This window comes from Alligator sinensis, unplaced genomic scaffold, assembly GCF_000455745.1.
Source record: "Alligator sinensis unplaced genomic scaffold, ASM45574v1 scaffold480_1, whole genome shotgun sequence".
Classification (NCBI taxonomy): Eukaryota; Metazoa; Chordata; order Crocodylia; family Alligatoridae; genus Alligator; species Alligator sinensis.
Genome location: NW_005842462.1, coordinates 244939 through 263216, shown reverse-complemented (window position 1 = coordinate 263216; position 18278 = coordinate 244939). Strand labels below are relative to the sequence as shown.

Sequence of the window (18278 nt, the reverse complement as noted above, 5' to 3'; positions counted from 1 at the left end):
ACTCTTTCCTGTGGCTTTCCCATCAATATAATGATATAGTGGTGGTGATAATACAAATAGTAGGCATCATTTAGCCAAAGTGCATTGTTGTTTTGTGGTTAATTATTTAAATAAAGTACCATCAACTGGAGAGCTCTCTCTACATGAGATCTAGCAAGGCAGCAGATGATAGCATTCATCTCAGTGCCGAACACCTTACAACATGCCTACAAAATATGTGCACCACAGCAACTCAGTTATTGCCTTGTTTTCTAGAGCTATTAAACATGTTTGTTGAAAGTCATGCGAGTACACTGTGGTGATGACTAAGTGGAAATATACTAGTTATGATGCCAACAGACTCCATTTGTAATGGACATGGTTAGTAAAACAGCTGGATATATCTAAAGAGAAGGAAGGATTTCCCAGATCATCACTATTACATTTAATATATATTTCATTGTATATACTCTCTGGATAGAACAGACTTTTTCTGTGCAATGTTAATGCGGAAACCGGAGAGAATTTCATTTCCTTAGGGAATCTATGTAAGAAAATTACAATGAAGAATTTTGTAGAGTTATATACTCAGAGGGATAACAGTTCAACAGTTTCCAGTGTAGTCTTCCCAGGCAAGAGTGTTTAATTTGTTAGTGCCAACTGCTGCTGATAAACATGAGATTTCTATTCTTCCTATTCATATTCTTCTGAAAAGTTTCTATAATATTACACTTGTATTCTGCTCCACCTCCAAAGATACACACCTTTCTTTCTCTCTGAATTACTAATAAATTGCTTTCCTGTCACATAGTCTATCCCTCCATACAGTTGGTTCAATAAAAGATATCACCCACAAAAATCTTTACCTATCATGCCTCCGTTTTGTTTTCTTCCTTCCCTGTTCTTCATTCTTTAATTGAATTTCCCTCCTGTTTTCATTGTTTAATTGCCACTTAACTATTCCAAACTTGCCTTTCCCTTTACCTTTGATCTTATATTATTTTATTCTTCCCCCCTCTGTATTTCCCATATTCTCTCCCTTCCATTTATCCTCCAAGGCCCTGTCTCTCTTTCCTTAACCTTCCCTGTATATCTCAATCTTTTCATCTACAATCACTGAGCTGCTGTCCTAACCACAGCTGTTTTTATTCTGTGTTTACACACCCAAAACACATACATACACATTTCACTCCAGGCTTTCTCTTTGACGCCCTTTGCAATTGGAGGATGTATAATTTTAGCATTCTGGAAAGGTATAAGAAAATAATATATGTAGATAATGGAAATAACACTGTACTTTAATAGGCATAACAAAGGAGGACAGCAGTTCAGGTGTTTCAAAACGGAAATGGAAATGTGGATTGTCACAGTTGGCTGCCATTGGCGTGTTGGGAGACTGTTTTGGTGAAATTGACCCAAAAAATTTGATTTGATTGGTCTAGTGCAAAGCTATCCAATTTTTAAACGACTAGTTTCCTTGGTCAGAACCTGAAAATGTTATGGAGGCTTTTACTGTTTGTGTAGAGATACATGCAGCTGGAAATATTGCCAGCTGCCAGAGAAACCTATAGACATCAGGGGAATAAAATCACAGACAGATATTTCTTAATATCTTTTCTCTAAGAAAAAAGGTGGGAGCTTTCATTATGACTGTCATAACTCTTTCTTTTAATTGTTTTATGATTGTAATGCTATAAAATGATATTGCCAAAGAACTTATATGATAGAGGTACATTGTTTCTTATCACATTGGTCTCTTTTCCATAGGCTGGAAGGGAAAAGTTAGAGCCAGATGATGCATTGATATATGAAGATTTGGATGTTGAAGGCTGTGATGGGGAAGAATTTGAAGAAACCACAAAATTAAAACTACTGCGTAGAATTGCCTCATTGGCCTCTAAACTGAAAGAGTTAATTGGCAACATTATAACCACCGCTGGAAAAGTTGTTGTGACAATTTTACTTGGTTCAACAGGTTGGTGCTTTTGAAAAGGTCCTCACGAGTCTATCAGATTATGCATTTAACAAATGAATTTTCAACACCTTGGCACCTGGGGGAGTAACCATGGAAATTTTGAAGGAAAAGAAATTGCTGCTGATTTTATTTAAATTAACCTTTTGGCAAGCACAGAAAGATATTGAATTGCTTAATTTTTGTACTAGTTTTGTGAGGCCCTATCATTGAGTATATTACTTTTACAGTCATTGCTGTGACCAACTGATGAAAGGTTACATCCTGTAGACAAATGGGATATGAATTAATAGATTGTGTGGCCTCAGTCACATGACATGAAAATAAAACAAAACAAAAACTCCTTACTGGTGAGTCACAAATAGTGTTGAACAAGCTCAATTGATAAAGGCGAAATTATTGATATAGTACACTTAGATGTCTGTAAGTCCCATGTAACATTTGTCCCAAGTGAAACTTGTTTAAAAAAAAAAACTATATAGAATCGGTATTATGCATAAAAATACTTTACGACTAGTTAATTGATAGAGCATGAAAAGGAATTGTAAATGAGAAAACATCATCCCAGCAGTAGGGTCTTTGAGAAATATGTCCTTGAACAAATATATTGTTCAATTTCTTTGTCCCTGATGTAAAAGAAAATAGGAAAGCATTCCCTGTAAAGTGTATAGATGGCAAAAAACAGGTTAAGTCATAAATGATGGGGCCAAGTAGTTACAGAGACAAATGCAGATCATTTGGTAAGGTTGACACATATTCAAACAAAATATGTGCTTTAATACAGTTTAAGACATGGTCATACATCTGAGGTGAAAAATACAGATCACATTTACAAGCTTGGCACTGTACGTGTAATTCTTTAACACTGAAAAGAGCTAAAGGTTGGTGATAGAAACCCAGCTGAATATGAGATCCAAGTGCCATGCTATAGCCAAGAGGTTGCATGCAGTCCACAGATAGGTAAATAGGGGGTTGAGAAAGGAGATGGCATTACTTCTGTAAATAACACATAAACTGGTATAAGTGATTGGAACTTTTTCAAATCTGTAACACAACAGAAATTCAGTGCACGTAAGCCACTTCCAAAATGGCCAAAACCAGTTTAAGATAAACCTGGATGAATGTAATAAGGAACTTAACTAATTTAGGTTAAATTAGTTTCTTGAACTTCTGTCCCAGATCCCCTCCAGATTCAAGTTAACTCTCAGTCCCCTAGCATCACAGGATGCTTTGTACCTCCCTCTAAAAAAACCTCCTCACAGGGTGGCTGGTCTAGTCTTTGCCCAATCCGTTTGTGCCGGCTGAGTGGGGAGGTGTTCTCTACCCCTTCCTCCCTCCCCCCCCACCCCCCTGCCAGCTTCTGGCTTGGGGCACTGCAGGTATGTGGCTGCATTTCTGGAATCAAAAGTGAATGTCTGTTCACCTGCTTATTGGTTCAGTCTACACAGCTTAGACTAACCTGCAAAGCTTGAATTTATTCAGCCTCGTGCTTTTTGACTGTCTGTACCTAGCCCCTAACCCCAATTACTGTGACCCACTCTTATGTGTACAGTTCAAAAAATTATGTTCTAAAATTAGAACACAACCAATTAAAGCACAGTCAAGAATGATCAGATGTCAGAAAATCATACCTTATAGCAGGGGTGTAAAAATCATCTGGCCTCACAGGCCAGATGAATGGTATGGAGCCAGTCCATGGGCAGATCAGGCCCACAAAGCAGCCACCCTCTCTCACCCCATCCCCTAGCACAGGCTGGATCCAGTGCCCATGGCACCTGCTCTGGGACCTAATGCACATGACGACTGCCCCAGCTGTTCTAGGATCCATGACACATATAGTAAGTACCCAGTGTGGCTGATCCAGGATCCCACATGGTGCCCAGTGTAGCACAGGTCGGAGAGTGGCCAGGGCAGTCGCTGCATGTGACATGGGTCCCAAACTCTGTGCACAGAGCCAGTCCTGCTCATGTTGTGTGCAGCCCATAGGTCTACTCTGAGACCCGGGGACTGTACCAGGGGCTGGATGACATGAATTCATAGGCCAAATCTGGGTTTGACTAAAGACTAAAGAAATTCAATCCATTTAGTTTGATCAAGAAAAAAAAAGAGTTAACTTGATTGCAACTTAAAAGAACCAATGATTGTAGAACATAATGCAATGGTTGGAAGTAGAAAGCAGACAAATTAGATTAGAAATAGGATGCAAATTTCTAAAAGTGATGGTTGCAAAAGTTTATCTAACAACATCATAGGGATGCAATTCTTAAATTGTTATAATGACCACTATATCATGCTTTAGGGCTAGTAAATTATTTTTTACACCATTATTTTACAAGTGCCCTTGATTTTTGTTCTTCCAGGTATGATGTTGCCATCTTTGACCTCAGCTGTGTATTTCTTTGTGTTTTTGGGACTCTGTACATGGTGGTCCTGTTGCCAAGTATTTGATCCGCTGATATTCAGCTGTCTGTGTGTATTAATGGCTATATTCAGTGCGGGGCACTTGATTGGACTTTATCTGTACCAGTTACAGTTCTTTCAGGAAGTTGTTCCACCAGGTGATTTCTATGCAAGGTAAGTGCAATGTCTACTTTATTTAATTAAACACAAACAGTGCACTTTTCTATTGATACATGTTGCAGTTGTTCTTCCACATAATAACCAACATGATTTTTTATGATGATAATACCAGAAAAATCTTTGTGCATCCTTTGAAAGTCAAAACACGATATACATTGGATAGGCCCTAGGGAGTGATGCTTGGACCATGGTGCAAACTCTGCGTATGTGAAAGAGAAGCCAGATATCTGAGGGAATGACAATGTGTACACACCATCACTTCCTCACCCCTCACAAAAAATAAAAAGCCTTCCACGAACCCTTCTTGAATGGCAAAGAATGTATGTGTGTTGCTGCTATTCTGGTTTTTTTCACTTTGAACTAGAAGGCTGCTCTGGCAACTACCCAGGAGTTTATGGATATTATTGACTACTTTGCATGATATTAGGCAAATTGCAAGTGCCCTTACTTTTGGAGATATACAAACAACCAGACCACTTGGATCAAGACACAATATGCTTGGATCTGCAGTTACTTGTGTGATAAATATCTATAGGAAGTACTTTGAGCTACCCTTTCGAATATGCAAGGGGATTAAAAAAAAAAAAGAGATCAACTCACAGAATCATCTAGTTGGTCACTAGTTGTATTATCAAAATTATTATGTCAGATTGCTTTTATGATAAAAATGTTTAGTTCCCCTACCATTTATTAAGTTAAAGGCCTTCAATTTTTTAGCTGTCTGTAGTGTGTATAAGTGAAAGGACATTGGATATTTCAGAATAAATAAGATTTTTCTGTTTTAACTTGAGTGAAAAATAGTCTAACACTCCTATATATGTTGTGTTACAGTAGTTAGTATATTCATTCTGTTTCTGGCATTAAATCTTTGATGTTTATTTACTATAGATTAATAGAGTTGTTTTGTAATGTTGGGGCTGCTGCCCTTAGGAGGATGATTTAAGTAGACATATTGTACAAGAAATATAAATCTTCACAAGTAAATCAGAAAAGAGATTCTTACAGTTAGGTTCTTTTTGCCATCTAGAGGCCAGTATAGGAAATTGTGAATTTTCATAACCTAGGCAGAAGGCACAGCAATGTGGCACTTTAGGCTGCTTATACTGTACACATACTTGGGGCGGCGGGAAATTGTGTTTTAATTCAAGTGGTTCCCAGACAGTCGCTCTTACTTAAAATGGCTCACTGTTATGTGTATTGAGCCCCTGTGTGTTTCAAAATGGCCATGGGATGCTTTATCTAAAGCTCATTCAATGAGGTTTGGATAAAGCGCCTCCACAGCCATTTTGGAGGGGTGTTTAATACACCTGACAGAGAGGCAATGCTGGAGCATTCTAGTTAGAAGATGGAGCAAACTCGATTAATCAAGTCTGCCCCGATCAATTCTAGTTAGAACATGAATGAGTACATCTGTGGCACCCGTATAGACCAGGTAGTTTGGGGAGACATGACCATGATGCCTTCTGCTGAACTTAAGACTAACACTGCTAATTACCTCTTTCAAGACGTAGAGAAAGGAAAGTAGTCTCAAGCAGACAGAAACGTTCTGTTCCTTCTTTTTAAATTACTTAGTAGAGGGAAAATAGCTGTAATGGACTTCAAAATTCCCTTTGAATAAGTATGGACCATGATTTGGCCTCAAGAATGATCTCCTGCAGCAACACATTTTAACTCTGGGTAACATTATTCTCTAGTCCATAATGTCTACAATTGTATTTTATTGCCTAAATCAGAAAGGTACCCTTGAAATTCATATATTTATAAACAGTCTGGTTTTTTCATATGCATCTAATCCAAACAGAAGCACTGCAGAAAGTTTGCAGTTAGTTAGCTGGCACTAAATGTTTTTGTAACTAATATGACTTTACTTTCTTCCCAATAGAATTTTACTTATAAAGTAAATTCTATAAGATTCTTCACGATGTAATGCTTGAAAAGCTCAATATTGTGTGTATTACATGGAATAATTTGGGATATTTTTGTTCATATTTCTCATTATTTTAGAGTATCCATACAAATTAAAAGTACCAAGAATAACTACCCCCCTCTTCATTCAGTTTTAGAATAAGAATATACAAGAGTAAAATATCCTAGTAAAGATTCAAAGCAGTTTTACAATTTGGGCAAAAATTTTGAGGCTTAGGCTTTAGAATCTTGTCTGATCTTATACACTTTTGTTGACAAAAATCATAATTTTTTATATATTCAGGGCTATTAATATAAGTGATGTTATATGCCAGAGAGAGAATACATGACATAATTTGAAGGAGCCTATGCGCTAAATCAGGGCTGGAGGGAAAGCTTGGGGCCTCTGGCTGCTGCTGTAGCCACAGCAGTAGGGGGAACGGTAGCTGGGTGGGTGTCCAGAGGCTGCACTCCTTGTGGGCTGCCATTCTTAATTACACAGTCAGTCATATGTAAGAGATCACAAGCAAATAGAAGAGGGTTTAATTTCAAAGTTGTGCTTGTATTTATTTCTCTTTTTAATCAGAGTTCTTTTTTTGGTAGATTGACATTGATGGGCTGCTGAGAAAAAATGTGTTTAGGAGAGGTCTGAATCAAGAGAGGTAGTGGTTCTCCATGGTTGTAGAATGGAGGTGCAGGACTGTGGGTGGGTGGGAGGGAGGAAGACACAAAAATGGCATTAAAGAAGGCAGCCTAGGTATTGTATAAGCTGTGGATAAGGGAGTGGAAGGAAATTATACAGATGAATTGGAATAGTGCAGGAAAAGTATTGAAGCATTTCCCATCCTACCAGAAATGTGATGCATTGATAATGTGTCTACTATCCTCTACTCTTGCAGCCAGGGCAGTGGGGAGTGGTAGCCCAGTAGGCATCTGGAGGTCACAGCTTAACCACTCATGGTCTGCCAGTTGGAAAGCCCTGAGTTGGAATATGTCTTCTCGCAAATTAATTTGCTAGGTTTTTGTGTTTTTTTTTCCTTTAAGAATAAGTTTTAAAATCATGCAGAACATTTTCTGAGACCATATACCTGCAGGTCCTGATTCTGCATAAAAGGCCCATTAAACTCTGTCATGAAATCTGTTTGTGCATTCAATATAAAGGCCCTCTCTGAATGGAAAGGCCTTTGTGGTCTTTATCCATCATTTTATTTTTATTTTTAAATGTATATATCATCCTAACTGAAAGCCCTTTTCAATGTCACAGACTTGTAGATTCATGTTGCATAAAACCTATACCTGCCTTTTACCCTATTTCAGTCCTCCTCTTGCCTGTGAAAGTAAGCCTGGACACCTAGGTGTCTAGATTTTTTCTTCTACAGGGTATTTTTGGTCAAGCATGTCTCAAAACCACCATGTATATACTGGTTAGCTTTCTAGTCTGCATGCATAGCTCTAGACTTTTGGATGGCTATGTACATACCAGATTGTTCCTCTGCTCTGGTTACAAAAAGAGAAAGACCCTTCATCTTTCCCCTCAAATAACTCTGTGGCTAGAGTACTCTTGGCCCTTGGCAAGTTATGAGGTAATTTTGTGGGAGATACATGAGGCCATGAGAGAGGGAGAAAGCCAGAGGGCCCTATATGGTCCAGTGATGTGGCTGCTGGTCTGGAAGAGAGGGTCCCTGTTTTCTAGACCTGGCCCTTGTCCCCATTTAGGGCAAAAACTTTTCCCTTTGCACTGTCTCCATTCATATTTTCCAATGGCTATGTTAGAGGCTTAGCTTAAAATGGAGCCCTGGAGAAGGGTGGGAAAAAGAGGCCTAACTTTTGCTGTGGTGGTTTGAGTGCTGTGCTGGGAAGTGAAAGACACACAGTGACCATCCTTAGTCTGAGTTCAGTAGTCATGGGTTTTGGCCAACTCCATTTTTAGGCATCTAAAGCCTCTACACATCCACAAAGGACTTGCTTATTGGTCTTAGCCACTATTGTGTATGCTAACTCAATAACAGAATTGTCCAGGAGGATAGGGCTGTGCATAGAATGCCAGTCTGCACATACATGGATTTTTTGAGACCTACACAACCAAAAAAATGCCAGGTAGATGACCAAATTTAGATGCCTGTGTGTCCTGAAGAGTGGAATGCTACCATGACTAATTGCAGAGCTGTCCTGTAGACCATACACGGAGTGGATCTCCTGTCTAGAAGTCTCTTTTTTCCAGTAGAGTGGGAATATTTCTCTTGCCTCTGAGCCATTTCTGGCTTTAAACATCAGGTTTTACCCTGTCTGAGAGCAACAGAATGTCTTTCATATTACACTAATTTTTCAACAGAGATTCATGTCAACAATGTAATGTAACAGAATTCAAGACACTGCTAATATTATTTAGATCTAATTGCTTCTGTAACTTCCTCAAAGTATTACATCTCTTTTTTTTTTTTTCTAAAGGGTTGGTTGTTTTGCTAACAGCTTGCAAATGCAAGTTCAGTCTCCTGTTGACAAAAGCCATACTTGTCCTTGCCATTATGATTATCTCTTACCTGTTTTATCCAAACTATGAGGTAGCCCAAGGCATGTGCTGTTCTGAATAATTCCATTCTTTGGAAATGTTTTGCCATAGGTTTTCATCTGCCACAAGTAAGGACAGGATAAGTCTCCCTACTATTTAGGATTCATTTATTTGCTGTTGGGATACGCAATTAATAGTATGATTTCTAAATGTTATATTAACAATGAATATTCTTCATGAATATTCTATCCTAAGATCTAATATCTCCTGGCTAAATATTAGGGTCCTTGAATATTTTATTTTGATGTTACATTTTTTAATATTTGGATTTGAGTAGAGCCTGAAAGGTATTAAACACTTTTCAACCACAATAAAAATGCAGTTGCCGCTCCAAGCAATTCATAAGCTACAATAATAAGTCATATACTGAGGGAGCTAAACTATCTACAGTCAAATTCCTACACTTGTTTCTAATCCTGTTACACTACCCAGTACTACAGTAACAGAAGCTGCACTGGTTTGCTAGTTTGCTAGTTCGGGACCCTCCTGGTATCTGGGAATTTCTGACAGCTGTAAGGATGACAGGGCTGGCTCTTACATCACCTTTCTGCAGCCTCCAGTATAGTGAGTGGAATGGCAGAAGTGGACTGCAGTGCATCTCTTTCCAGCTGAGAGATGGTTCTCAAGGGATTTTTGCCAGCAGGTCTAACTTAAAGCAGAGCATTACGCTCTAACTGGGATTGAGTTTGGAATGGAACTCTGAAGAGAGTCAGGTATCCGCTATCTGCTTTTGACAACTGCCTTTACCCTGCTATGTCAAGCAGATAAAGGCTGTGGCAGAAAATCTGATCTCCAGTTCTTTCTCACTCAGTCTTAGTTTTTCCCACTTATTACCAAGCCCCTTGGACATCATCAGCTGGCAGTTACTGAACGTTTCCTTGTAGACATTAACAAATGGAGTGTTAAGGCTGGAGGGTGGAGAAGAGGATGGAGGCCATTTAGATAAGAATTGAGTTAAAAACAGGAAGAAACACAGGTGTGAAAGAGGACAATAAGCTATGAACTGAAGGCAATGCAAAGCCACTAACTTAGTTTATAATACAATGTCAATATGTGTTAAAGAGAGGAAAATTCTGCATCTAATCAGTTTTATATCATGTAGTCATACAAAAAGAGCAGTAATCTTTTTATCAGGAGTGTGGCTTAGTATACTATTAAATCAGTGTTACTTCAGTAAACTTTGTTATTCATACACATTTCTGTCATCTTCTCTAACTATATACTGGATAGGAACTCGAGAAAAACAGAAAGTGAAATTCAGAATGTCCTGTGGTGATTTTATTTATATATGTGTGTGTGTGTGTGTGTGTGTGTGTGTGTGTGTGTGTATACACACATATACATGTACACATACATATACACATATGGTTGTACATGTATGTAATATACATATGTGTACGTGTGTGTATATATGAAAATAAAATGTATACACATGTATATACTATATACATTTATACACGTACATATATGTGTTTGGATAAAAAACATTTCATTTTCTCTTGCATGAGTTGAGTCATATATTCTAGCTTCATTCTTCTAGTGACCAAAACCTTTGAAGGAGAATAAGCCTAATGCAATGAGTAGATCCTGTGATAAGGGAGGTATTTCAGTGCTCACTTTCCTATTCATTGGACCAGCCAAAACAACAAAATGTTTTGAAGGATGAGAGTGTTTTATATCTCTTCACATTGACTCAAATAGCCCAGGTACATGTAGCATGCATTGACTTGAGGAATCCTATCTAGCCCCTCTAGTTCTCTGTCACACGAGGCATTTCCAGAACAATTGGAGAGAAGAAATCTTGTACAGCAAATATAGGTGGAAGGGGGTGGGAGATGGAAAGGGAAACAGTGAGGACAAACTATTCCTCCCTTAAATGTAAAATTAAATACTAGAAATCAAGATTCTGTTTACATCTTTTATGTCAGTCTTACCTCAATCCTGGGGAAACTCTTTGAGAAGATCATCAAGGAGCACATTTGTGATGGGCCGGCATCAGAAATGATGCTCAGGGGCAATCAGCATGGATTTATTAGGGGGAGATCATGTCAGACCAACCTGATCGCCTTTTATGATCAGGTCACAAAGGCCATGGACGCAGGTGTCGCGGTGGATGTAGTCTTTCTGGACTTCAGCAAGGCCTTTGACACCGTCTCTCACCCCATCCTAATTAATAAACTAGGCGACTGTGGCATAGATGCCTACACGGTTAGATGGATTGCAGATTGGCTGAAGGGTCGCACTCAGAGGGTGGTGGTGGATGGATCATACTCGACTTGGGGGGAGGTGGGTAGTGGAGTCCCCCAGGGCTCGGTCCTGGGGCCTGCGCTGTTCAATTTCTTCATCAGCGATCTTGATGTTGGGGTGGAAAGCAACCTGTTTAAATTCGCTGATGACACCAAAATTTGGGGGGAGGTGAGCACGCTAGCAGGGAGAGAGAGATTGCAGAAGGATCTGGATAGGTTATAGGGGTGGGCAAACAGGAACAGGATGTGTTTCAATACGGACAAGTGCAGGGTGCTGCACTTGGGTAGTAGGAACCAGCAGCACACTTATACAATGGGGAACTCCCTACTTGAGAGCACGGAGGCGGAAAGGGATCTTGGTGTCATTATTGACTCCAAGATGAACATGGGCCGACAATGCGAGGTCATGGTTGGCAGGGCTAACCGGACCTTGTCGTGCATCCACAGGTGCATCTCGAGTAGAGCCAGGGAGGTGATCCTCCCCCTCTATGCGACGCTGGTCAGGCCGCAGCTGGAGTATTGTGTCCAGTTCTGTGCGCCCCATTTCAGGAGGGATGTGGACAACATGGAGAGGGTCCAGAGGAGGGCCACCCGCATGATCCGGGGACAACAGGGCAGACCCTACAGTGAGAGACTGCGGGACCTGAACCTATTCAGCCTCCACAAGAGAAGGCTGAGGGGGGACCTGGTGACCGTCTATAAACTCACTAGGGGGAACCAGAAGGGTTTGGGGGAGACGCTGTTTCCCCTAGCCCCCGCTGGCATAACAAGGAGTAATGGGCACAAGTTGATGGAGAGGAGGTACAGATTGGACATCCGAAATTTTTTTGGGTTGTTCTCCCGCCCTGGCGGGGGGTCGGGCTAGAAGATCTATTAGGTCCCTTCCGACCCTGAAACTATGAAACTATGAAACTATGAAATGAATGACTGTGTTTTGATGGGCCAATTTCCAAACACACATTTTTATTAACTTGAAAAAGGAAAGCTAAGACATATTGTCTCATTTCTGACCACCTTCCAATGACCATATCAATCTGTTCCCACTGTGTCAGTAATCATATCACTTTATTTTACATATACTGAGGTTAATCCCAAAATTCTGTGTATATATAAAGGGCTTAGTCCATCTGTCTGTATGTCTGTTTGTCTGTCCATAATGCTCTTGGGGGGCGTGGCTTCTGGTGGACCGTGTCTCCAGCCAATGCTGCATCAAGAATGCCCATCAAGAATGATGGATAGGGCATGGCTGCAGTGGAGCAGGCCAGGGAAACACAGAGTGAGGTGTGGGAGGGGAAGTGGATGGAACGGGGCCGGATGTAGAGCAAGGGGTGGGGGTGGTGTGGGGCTGGACGTGGAGCAGTGTGGGGGAGTGGCACAGGGCTGGATGTGGAGTGGTGGGGGTGTCGTGGGGCTGGACGCAGAGTGGGGAGTGTGGAGCAGGGCCAAATGTGGGGTTGGTTGGTGTACAGTTGGACGCAGAGCAGCGGCAGTGCAGGTCGGTGGGTGGCACCAGGTGGGGAGGGAGGCAGGCATGGGGCCTGGTGCAGAGCAGAAGGGCAGGGCTGCCATGGGGACAGATGCAGAGCGGAGGAGTAGTGTGGGGCTGGACACAGAGCAGGGGGTTTGGCTCAGGGCTGGACTCAGAGTGGCAAGGGGGGAGGGATGACACAGGGCTGGACGTAGAGCCCGCCTACCTCCCCCCCACCCCGTCATTTTTGATGGGCAGTTCACTAGTAGACAATAAAATGGCAAACAGTTTTCCTTAAATATGCACAGAAGGTGCTATATGATGAGATTGTGCATGTCTCATTGCTTTGTTCAAATAATTGGGCGCTTACAAGAGTTAAATGACAAGACGTCATATGCACAGGTTACAGAAAGACAGTTATATTTGTTCAACAAGGATATTTGTATATGGAAAAGGAAAATCTTATCTTGTCTATTTTCTGAGCTACAGTGCTTCTATATTTTTCTTAAGAGGCAGTGAAATAGAATTACAGTCAAGAATGCTGTACTTCTTTTGCTCAGAAAGTTTTTAGAATGCTTCCATAGGAGGTCATGAGAAATTGAGTCACAGAATACAGTTGATTAAAATTAATGTGGTGTGTTGCTTGGCCATTGTTCAGAAGTAAAAAGCAGAAAAATGCCACTCACAATCATGCAAGCTTTATAACTTAAAAACTAGCAAAACTGCCTGTACTCTCATGTGGAACTTCAATGCCAGATTTGTCTCTTGTGAATCCTTTTTATATTGGTGTTGGACACAATCTTGTCCTTGCAATCCTCTAAGCAATTCTCTAAGCACAATGATTGAACAAAGCTAATAGTTGCAGTGGTATTAGAGTTCCAAATAGAACGGGTCCTGTGCGTGTGAATTCACATGATGTAAAGGGTGGAGCAGCAAGTGCTCTCCACCAGTGTCCCCTGAGTCAGGGGACTGAATCACAGAGAGCGTGTCTTGGCACCGCCCTCATCATAAATAGAGTGAAACCCCTAGCATTATGGGAGCTTTACTACTGACTTCAGTGGGCTAGGATTTCTCTTAGGACTGAATAAAATAATGCTGTGAAGTCATGTAGGGCTTAAAGGAGTATAACCTGTTATTTTCTTTAAGAAATCACTTAGAGTTTCCACTTGGAAGGCTATATATTCAATCCTATAGCTTGGGAGAAATCCTACAGTATAAGTCAGGGGTCAGCAACCCCCAGCACGCGTGCCGAGCATGACATGCGAAGACATTTTGCGCGGCACATGACTGCCAGCCTGGGCCCTAGGCAGATGCTTGGACTTGAAAGCATTGTCTTATATTTAGTAGTCTAAGTAAGATTTTTCTGCACAGATTGTTTACTTTTTGTGTTTCATTTGTCATGAACAGTATAGCTTAAGTTGGTCAAGTTCACTTTTTTGGCCAGGTTCATCTGAAATTCACGCTGGTCTTTTCTAGTCAGAAAGATCTACATAGTTACTAGGGGTGTGTGAACCGGGCCTTATTTGATTCAGATTTGGCCTGAATCAGGGATAGTGATTCGATTCATTGATTTAGATCACTGTCCCAATTCGATTCAGCCGAATCTGAAGATTCGATGCAGATTTGGAGAATCAGCGATTCGGCCATAGACACAGCTTTAAATGTTTTTTCTACATACCTTGAGGTACCAGGTGCGGCTTGTGAATCTTGCCCTGGTGGGGCAGATGGAGCGTCCCACAGGAGTGCAGGGGGGGCCTGCATGCTTAGTGGCGGACCAGAAAGTTGACCAGAAGTACTTCTGGTCCACTTCCAGGTCCACTGAGGAGCGCGCGGGTAGTGGACCTGGATGTGGTCCAGTGGTCCTGGAGTGGTGCCCCCCCCCCCCGGCCCAGAAGTCACCAGTCACTGAGCTGGGTGGCAGGAAGGGGGGTCCCCCATGCACTTCTTGGGGACCTGGAAGTGGACCGGAAGTGCTTCTGGTCCACTTCTGGGTCCACTGCCACTGTGTCTATGTCCAAATCATCGAATCTCTTCTAATCTGTCCGAATTGATGTGGAGGGTTCCAATTCAGAGAGATTAAAGGGTCTTCTGATTCGATTCAGATTCAGAGATTTGGCCACTGAATTGGGCTGAATTTCTGCCAAATTGAATCAGTGACCGAAGCTTCACACAGCCGTAATAGCTACAACCTCTTTCTCCCAGAGGCATGCCACTGGCCAAAACAGCCATGTTATATTGCTGAGTTATCATGTCTAGCATTTATAGCACAACTAGGATTCTGCCCAAAATGCTCCAGAAAGTGATGTCACAGCAGAGTTAGTTATGAGCATGGAAAATTAGAACAGACAAGATAATACTGCTACAATATGTAGATTTACATTAAATACAAACAACTCAGAAAGGGGAGTTAATTAGCAGCATGGCAGATTAACTGGTCAGAGTGCTAAGGGAAACTTCTAAGTCTGGAACAGTTTGGTTAACTATCCTTTTTAGTTTTGCTTGCATTTTAGCAAGCTTCAAAGGTGAAACTTCAGCAAGGTTTTCAGCCCAATTGTAGGAGAAAATACTAGATGTAGCGAGAAACATTACAAGCTTGTTCTTGAGACATTTCCTTCTCCATCTCTGAAATACAAACACCAAAAATTCTGAGTACTTATCCAAAGGGATTCCTTTGAGGTCCACTCAGCAAAGGTCATGCAATTAATGGTATGTCTATACTGCATCACTTCTAGCTTACTTGGGTTCCAAAGCCAGTCTAGCTGAAGCAGACTGATACTTGGCACAAGTATACGTATCTATCCAGCTTCTCAGGTGTGTTTGGCAGCTCATGTTGAGATTTGTGCTGCCTGGCTAGAGCACTACCAGTACCCAAACTAGCTTATTTAAAGCTTATCTATCTGCACTGCAGGTACAGGAGTGACTGCAGTGTAGATATACCTTGAAAGAGCTTGATTTGGCTGCACTTCTTGAAGGTTGGTGATATTAGTGCTGCAAAACTCTCTGCAAATGCGATTTCTGAACAAGGTAATAGGATACTTCTTGAATTTTGAGCTACTTGGTGTGCTATAGGATCTGGGACAGAAGTTCAATAAACTGATTTGACCTAAATCAGTTAAGTCTGATACTACATCCATCAAGGTTTATTTTAAACCAGGTTCAGCCCTTTTGGAAGTGATTTATATGCACTGAACTTCATTGGGTTAGAGATTTGAACCAGTTTCCAATCACTTATACTGGTTTATGTGTAATGTCTGTTGTCCATGCTTATTAATGGCTTATTATCATCTTCCACATCCATGCAAATGTCTCTCCACTTCACAGGTGTTAATGACCCGCTGTGCTTTTTAATGGTCTTGATGTTCCACTATTCAAGCTATCTTTTTCAGGACTTCTGCTGTCTGTTACACATTCCTAGTAATATCTCTCTTCTATTCCATAGCCTTGCAGACTGTTTTTAACTCTATCTAAGAACCTTAACTCAGGTGTGCTAATAACTCAGAAATGACTGACATTGAAATATTGAAAGCAGTCAAAATGCTCAAGAAGGCTAGATTTTGTTTTACGAATCTGAATAAGAGAAGTACATTTAAGTATAATAATTATGGGACTAATGACATACTCTCTTGTGACTATTTTTGCCTAGTTTGTTGTGTTTTTGAAACTTAATGTATAATCTAGCAAATTAGTGCACATTCCAATACAGTTATAATTGTTTTTGCTTTGATCTTAAACTGAAAAATACAGCACTAGCTCCCTAGCATATTAGTAACACTTCTAGTTTCTCTTTAACTGGAGAAAAATATGTTATGTTCTATGTGATGATGCACCACACCGTCTGCATCCCCCTTTTCAAAATCCTAGATCCACCCATATGAGGAGATAAGGGCGGAGCTAAGCAGATAAAAGCAGTCTCAGGCTTCAGGTGTGAGGAGATAAGCAAATAAAGGGCAGGCTCAGGCTCTTCCTGCTGGCTGCTCCCCTGCCCCCACTGCCTGCCTACTCTGCAAGGAGGTAAGCCCTGTAATAAATCAATTTGTTTTTAAAATGGGGTACTACTCAATTCACAAAAGTTTTGGAGGGGTGCCTGAAGTCTGACAAGGGGTGATCTGCATGTGAAAAGATTGAGAACCACTAAATAAGACTCAGCTTAAAAATGACATAAACCAAAAGAAATACTAAGATGTTGAAAAGCAATGACATTCTGCACATGGAAAACACCAATTTCCAAAGCTGCATTTTGTTATAGTGGTGAGCAAGGTTGAAACTGGTAAATTTTTTGGCAGACCTGCTTGTTGGTTGGACTTCTGCACAGGTGGTTCTCATTAATGAGAGGGGGGGAAAGTCTTGGCATTCAGAATGATACATATGCTGTATCCGGAAACTAGGCTTGGATTGTAGACATAAAATCAGTCACTGTTACATGACATAACATTGGCTACAAGCCACTTCCTTCCCCTCTTCTATCACTAAATAGCAAGCAGAATATTGCCACAAAAGGGAAAGGTGCATCCTTCTTCTGGGTTCCTGTAAAGAAATTTTGGACCAGATTTTCAAAGTTTTTATAGACTATTATAAATCTAAAATATGTTTGACTAAATCAGATGTATATACACACAATTGATATCCTAATGTTCACTTGGTCATTTAGGCATGTAAAGTGGCCCTATGCCCTTCCCAGTGAAGTCAAAGACAAAAACTCCACCTGCAGTTCGTGGAAGTCAGATCTGGTATATACATATACCACAGACATATGATGATAATTGATTTGTTTATTCATATTAGAGCATGTGCCTCCATATATCACATACTGGCTGGCAGGAGAAATATTATGTGGGAGAGCTGAGAGCTGTTGCGGGGCTGATGCGCAGAGGAGTGCCCAGCGGGGGCACTGGGTGCTGCACTGCGGTGGCGGGGCGGGACGTGGCATGGCAGTGGTACCAAGCAGCACCAGGTACTATGGGACAGCAACGCCACGGTGCTGCTGCTGTTGTTGACTGTTGAAAAATTAGTTTGGGGGGGCTAAGCCCCATTAGGCCTGGCCTTCCACTGCCTATGGCTAGCTAGTGTATGCATACTGATAACTTCTGACTCTTTAATTTTATATTAGTATTGCTAAATAAACACACAGCTATGGCCCATAAGTGCTGAACAAATGTCCATAGCCCTGCCCAGAAGTAAGACATAGTACCATAGTTTCCTTGTGTCACAACCCAAGGGTGTGATTTTTGTTTTGTGAGTGCTTCGGCACTGCTAAATTGTTCCCGCTAAATTGCAGCTTCTTTGTACGGTGGAGTTTTCTGCTGCAGAGGAGAACCCCGGTGCAAAAGAATTCCCGCCACCAGTAGCTTTCTTTGCAGGGTGCATTTCTTTGTTGCAGCACAGAAATGCACGTTGCAAGGAGTTCCCGCCATTCGTATTCAAATTTGTACCCCACCATTGGCTAGTTCTAAATTATTCCCACGTGGCGGCTAGTGATTGGCTTGCTAGCCGTATAAAAAGCTTGAGTGGTTTCCGCCCAAGTTGGAGGACTCCACGAACACCAGGAGGAGGAGACTTCAC

The 18278-nt window shown here is 41.1% G+C and overlaps 1 protein-coding gene across 1 annotated transcript in view; it reads left to right on the top strand.

Moving 5' to 3' along the window:
- Nucleotides 1-18278, top strand: part of LOC102376224 (piezo-type mechanosensitive ion channel component 2-like) — a 518739-nt gene that overhangs the window by 307637 nt on the left and 192824 nt on the right. The window contains 2 exon segments of the mRNA XM_025212438.1: nt 1747-1954; nt 4312-4525. Coding sequence (XP_025068223.1) covers nt 1747-1954; nt 4312-4525 — 422 coding nt within the window.